General features: G+C 37.6%; 1 protein-coding gene across 4 annotated transcripts in view; it reads left to right on the forward strand.

The window, feature by feature from the left end:
* The window catches only part of BCL7A (BAF chromatin remodeling complex subunit BCL7A), a 32,644-nt gene extending 27,477 nt beyond the window's left edge, over positions 1 to 5,167 (forward strand). For all 4 annotated transcript variants that reach the window (XM_054006251.1, XM_054006252.1, XM_054006253.1 and 1 more), the window contains 2 exons: positions 2,070 to 2,191; positions 3,331 to 5,167. In XM_054006251.1, the coding sequence (XP_053862226.1) occupies positions 2,070 to 2,191; positions 3,331 to 3,402 (194 nt within the window). In that variant the 3' untranslated portion in view covers positions 3,403 to 5,167. The remainder of the gene's footprint in view (positions 1 to 2,069; positions 2,192 to 3,330) is intronic.
* The last annotated feature ends 833 nt before the right edge of the window (positions 5,168 to 6,000 follow it).

Consider the following 6,000-nt stretch of genomic DNA (forward strand, 5'->3'; position numbering starts at 1 on the left):
CAGGTAAAGGTAGGGCCCTACCAAATTCACGGGCATGAAAAACGCATCACGGACTGTGAAATCTGGTCTTTTATGTAATTATATCCTATACTATACAGATTTCACAGGGGAGATTAACGTTTCTCAAACTGGGGGTCCTAACCCAAAAAGGGGTTGCAGGGGGGTCGCAGTATTGCCACCCTTACTTCTGTGCTGCCTTCAGAGTTGGTTGGCCAGAGAGCGGCGGCTGCTGGCCAGGGGCCCAGCTCTGAAGGCAGCAGCACAGAACTAAGAGTGGCCATGCCATGCTATCCTTATTTCTGCGCTGGTGCTGGCAGCAGTGCTGCCTTTTGAGTGGGTGGTTGAAGAGCGGCAGCTGCTGACTGGGAGCCAAGCTCTGAAGGCAGTGCTGCCGCAAGCAGGAGCACAGAAGTAAGGAGGGCAATACTGCCACCTCCCAATCCCTTTTTGGGTCAGGAGCCCTACAGTTACAATACTGTGAAATTTCAGATTTAAATATCTGAAATCATGAAATTTATGATTTTTAAAATCCCGTGACCATGAAATTAATGAAAATGGACCGTGAATTTGGTAGGGCCCTAGTATTGGGACACGGATCCTTTCACCTAAAGATCACCAGGATCAGGCACTTAGACTATAGCGAGTCTTCACATGCATGAATTCGAGATGGGCCAAATGTAGGTCCCATCTGCTCTGTAAAATCATTCATGTCAGGGACCTGTGTATACCACAGTAACCTGGCTTGTGTGCAGATGCACACAAGGTTAAAACATGGTTAGGTCTTCTAAACATGTAGTTTAACAGTGTCAGAAAGTTGTGCTGTAGTACAAAAGGAAATAAAGCCCCTGCTCAGAAGTGCTTTTAATCTGGAAGTACTGAAGACTTAGTGTTTTCTTATAGCCACACAAACAATTCTGTGGCAGTTTAGAGAGAACCCCCCACAAAACCTCAAAAACAAACATCTTGCATATGACTGAGTCATTTTGAGAAATATCACTCTTCAGACCACATTCAATAAAATATTTTCTGGAGAAGGCTTGCCTTTTGGTATCTTCATGTGCAAAGTTTCAGAAGGTGTTCAGTAACCAATAAAGAACTTTTAAATCTTACCCTCTTTTTCTTGGGGGATTTGAGAATTTAAAAAATATGAATTAGAATATAGAAGTGATGGGTATAGAGAGTGGAAGAAGGGAATCTATTCAAAAGCTGCTTATTAGAGTGAGCAGCAATGAAAGTTTGAACCAAGTAGGAACCATTGCAAACTTGAATATCTAGGGGAGATTTCCCACAAACATCCAATAGACTTGAAAAACATATAACCTTATTGATGAAGCTAGACTCCTAGATACTGTGTTAGAATGATTACGTGCCACTTTTTGTAGGAATGGTTTTTAAGTGTCCTGGGGGTTAAATTCCAGTTCGGTAATTAAATTCTGCATATCTAGCCGCCATGGCCTCCCACCCAAGTTTGTTGGATAAGTTATTCTTTTACTTCCTGTCTCCAACCCTCCATCCCACAGGTAGCTGCATTTCACTACTGGTTGTAATAATTTCCATATTATTTATATACTTCATCTACTTATTTTGAAACTATTCATGTGTGCCAAGTACTTTGAAATCTTTGTGCAATCCAACTGTGGATCATGACTGCCTCTAGTGGCTGGTCCAAGCTACTGTACACCTTACTACTAACACACAGATAAAGAGAATTCTTTAGTTTAGCTCAAGTGGCAGAAGCCTGTGGTTTGGGTGCTGAATATTATGGGTTCAGTCTCCACTGATAATTCAGGTGTTATTGTGTGAATGCAATCACAACTGGTTATTTTTGAATGAAAGGTATTATATGTACATTAGCATTAGAGAAAAGAACAGGAGTACTTGTGGCACCTTAGAGACTAACAAATTTATTAGACCTTAAGCTTTCGTGGACTACAGCCCACTTCTTCGGATGCATATAGAGTGAAACATATACTGAGGAGATATATATACACACATACAGAGAGCATGAAGAGTAAAAGCTTGTATTGAAAGTTGATTCTTCATGTTTAAAACAGTTTTTACTCTTTCAGATACTTCTGATGAACAGAATTCACAGTCTTCAATGGAAAATTCCATGAATAGTTCAGAGAAAGCAGAAATTCAATCCTCTGGAGAAAATGATATAACTACAGAGGCATCTAAAAACTCTCAGGTAATTTTAATTAAGTACAGAAAAGCTACTTTTACAAATTCAATATCAACTTTAAAAAAAAGTTTAAGAAAAACTGTCAGGAGGCCAATCACGCTTACATTTATTTCCTTAGCTGTGTTACTAAGATCACCTTGAATCATAGAATCATAGAATATCAGGGTTGGAAGGGACCTCAGGAGGTCATCTAGTCAGGGCCGGCTCCAGGCACCAGCTTGCCAAGCAGGTGCTTGGGACGGCCACTCTGGAGAGCTCACAACCCTGGGTTTAGCGGGCAAATGCTCAAACCACTGAGCTATCCCTCCCCCCTGGACTATTAAATAATTTTAAATATCTGATGTGCTTTCACCATTCATTTGGCCTTCTGTTTCAATTTCATTCACCTTTAACAGTAAGAAGACTGATTAGTTTCACTTTCAGGCTCATCTGCACCAGCCCATGTCTGATATGTAAGGAAATGTTACAATCCAAATAAGAATATTTTTATTTACTTAGTAAAGTAAATGTATTCCTTTAATTTCCATTTGGAAATAAATATATTGTCTTTATAAAGCAGAACAGCTAATAGAGCTGGCAAAAATGTAATGCTAATAAACTCAGTGGGTCAGATTTTGGTTTGAGGTATGTGTATGTCTGCAGAGCCATGGCTGGGAGAAGGGCTGTGGCTTGGGAATTATCCCACCTAAATCTGCACTACAGGTCCTCTGTGAGACTTGGTGGTGGTTTTATGTCTGAGTGCACATGTGCCCACTTCCAACCTCACACACCCTGTCCTGCAGAAATTGCTGCTTCTACTAGAAGGAGTAATTTCTGGGTCTTTGTTTTTTGTTGTGGCTGAGTATGGAGCTGAGGTAAGTCACAGATTGATCACATGTTACTACTGTTGCTTTGGAATGTATACAGTGGCTGCCTGGAATCAGGATTTTGCCCTATGTGACTAGGTAACAAGAAGACCAAGCGACGTGATGTTTAGAAAGAGGATTTCAGGAAGTGTGTTTATTTGGTCATGTCATTCACCTCCTAGGATATTTTGTGTCCCCCAAGTAACATGAGAGTATTCACTTTTTTAATTTTAATCTGATGTCTACAGCACCTAAGATTCAGTCCAATGATAACATGAATTTTCTCTCTTTCCTGTTAAGGACTCTGAAGGAGTGCCACCTTCTAAAAAGATGAAAGTAGAGGCTTCCCAACAAAATGTTGAAGAGATTTAGACTATAGATTTTCCTGATCAGTTTTTATGTAAGGTACATCAGTGGGCTTAATCATAGAACAACTTTACTTAAGCATCTTCTCTTGGATGAGGACAGAACTCCTAACTTTTCAAGTTACCAAGCAAAAATCCAAGAAAACCTAGCAAAGGTTTAACTTCTCAGACACTGAAAACTTTTTCCTGTGAAACAAACATTGAGAACTTTTAAGTTACTGTCTCTGAAATGGTTGGAGTAAACAACTCAGGAGGGGTCTACGCACTGTTTCTAAAGTCAAAATTACAATTATGTTGCTGCTGGTTTTTTTTGTTTGTTTGTTTGTTTCCATTTCTCTATTTAACAATGTAAGATATTTAAGGATGGTACAGGTCAGGTATTAGCTTTCATGTGAAGTTCATTGTTCTGGCGTGATGTCTGCTTTTGTTTTGTGCCTTGTGTTCTGAAAACAGTGCTAATTTTTAAAGTTGTTTTGCAGCTGTCTCCTTTGCAAAGTGGCCTATGTTTGTATAATGCCATGTAGTAAGTTTTTCTGTTTGTTTGTTTTTATTTTTTTTTTATTTTAAATCCCTGGTGCTTAAAACTTAACAAATAGAGATAAAATTGATCTGGAAGCCATTTTCACACTTGGAGTCCAAGGAGACAAAGAAGCGTCATTTTATTTTTCTGCAACTACAGTGGAGACCTTTTATTGAATGCCCAGCATTCGCAAATTGTAAATCTGGTCTTTTAAACTATTCTTAACTTCATCGGAAGTTAATATGATTTATTTACCATTTATATTCCAGACCTGAATAAATTTAATAGAAGTAAAGTAGATTAAGTAATAGGTCCAGATCTCTGTACTGGGTACAGTAATTGTTTTATTAAAAAGTTCCACTATAAAGATAGGATCAAAGGGATTGATGTGCAGCATATGATTTATTCTGATATCAGGTTTTCACTGAACTGGATTTCATTGTACTGTTCTTAAATAAGATGTTTACTGATATATTCCAGGCTATACTGTATTTGGGATTTTTTTAAACTTTCAGCTTGTCTTTGTAAATAAGTCTTATTTCCATAATCTCTACATTACTGATAGAAATTATCCTTTCTTTTCAATTATGTTGATGCATGCTTATGCTAGGCTTGTTTGAGAGGCTCTGAGCACGTGTAACTCCCTTCAAGTCAATGGCATTTAGAGGTGCAGAGTATCTACATGGATCGGGCCCTTAAGGGCCTGATATTGCAATGGGTTTATTACTTCCAGGGAGGTGCCAAGCCCCTTCAAAACCGCGTCATGTCCATGGTAACTACTTGTGTGACTAAGGAATATTCACATGAGGTGTTATTCAAATGTTGCTGGATTGGGCCTTAATCTTCATTCGCTCTCAGAGGGAGATGGGTCTTGTAATTTAAAACAAGATCCCACATCTCCAAAAAATTGTGCAGCGTGTGTAATCTGAGATCTGTAAATATTTTTTAAAATGATAAATCTTCCTGTCCACACATTTTCATAATTAGCTCTTTGTAAACTTGCTTATTTCTGAATTCTCCAATGGTGAAAATGGCTTGAGCTTTGACTACTACGTTGCATTTGCAATTACCACCTTAATTATGAAGAACAATTGGGAGTAGGAGAGGAGTGAGGAGCCAATGCTGACCTTCCGTAAAATGTCTGTTGGATTAAACTCCAAAGTGACTTGCTATGCTCAGATTGGGAACTTTTCCTTTTATGTTGAAATAAACTTTTTTGGATCTCAACTAAATAAAATTTGGTTGCAAATCATTCATGAAACCAGTGTGCTCCCTAATAAGTTTTTGGGTTCTCTGGTCAGATCATGAAGTCCATTAACTTCCTGAAAATAAGGAACCGAGGAGCCAAAAGTTATATTTGCACAATAAACATATTGGAATGGTATAGTAATTTCTCTCTTGAATTGTGTGTATGCTTAAAAATGTTGATAACTGGTCAATGGCTATCAGTTTGTATGTATATTACACTCAGATTTAATTGATATTTTGTGAGAAAAATTCTATTTGATATATAAAATGGGCAAATTAAAAAAAAAATCAGACTTTTAAAAACACTGATTCACTAGCATTTTAATTTTGAATGCTAAAACTACATGAATCTGATGCCACCTTTGACAAGTAGTTATGTTTACTGATCACCATCTTCAGATGCGTCCCAAAATGTTTTTAATTTTGATTTTTCTACAGGTTTCCGAAGGGATAGATAAGCTTTTTGATTTCAAAGCTGATTCCTGTACTTTAGGAAGAAAAATATAAATAGCACTAAAATACCTCAAATTTTTCATTAGATAGAAATGTTTATTGGCATTACTGACACCAACAGGTTTAACTATAAAATTCCTTCTTTTCCTCCTGCTCAGAACTGTGTCCATTGTACTGTGGCTTGGAAAACAAACCAGCTATTGCTAGTAGCTTTATTTCTAAAACAGTAACTTTTTATTTACAGCTTATACAAAATACATTCAGAACTTCCTTTAACCACCGATTCTAGTGACAACAGACAATTGAAAAAGCAGATTCCTTAAACCTGTTAGTGTCATTCTCTAAGAAGTGAGACCTTGACATTACCTGGTATGAAGAAATCCA

This window comes from Malaclemys terrapin, chromosome 16 (assembly GCF_027887155.1).
Source record: "Malaclemys terrapin pileata isolate rMalTer1 chromosome 16, rMalTer1.hap1, whole genome shotgun sequence".
Classification (NCBI taxonomy): Eukaryota; Metazoa; Chordata; order Testudines; family Emydidae; genus Malaclemys; species Malaclemys terrapin.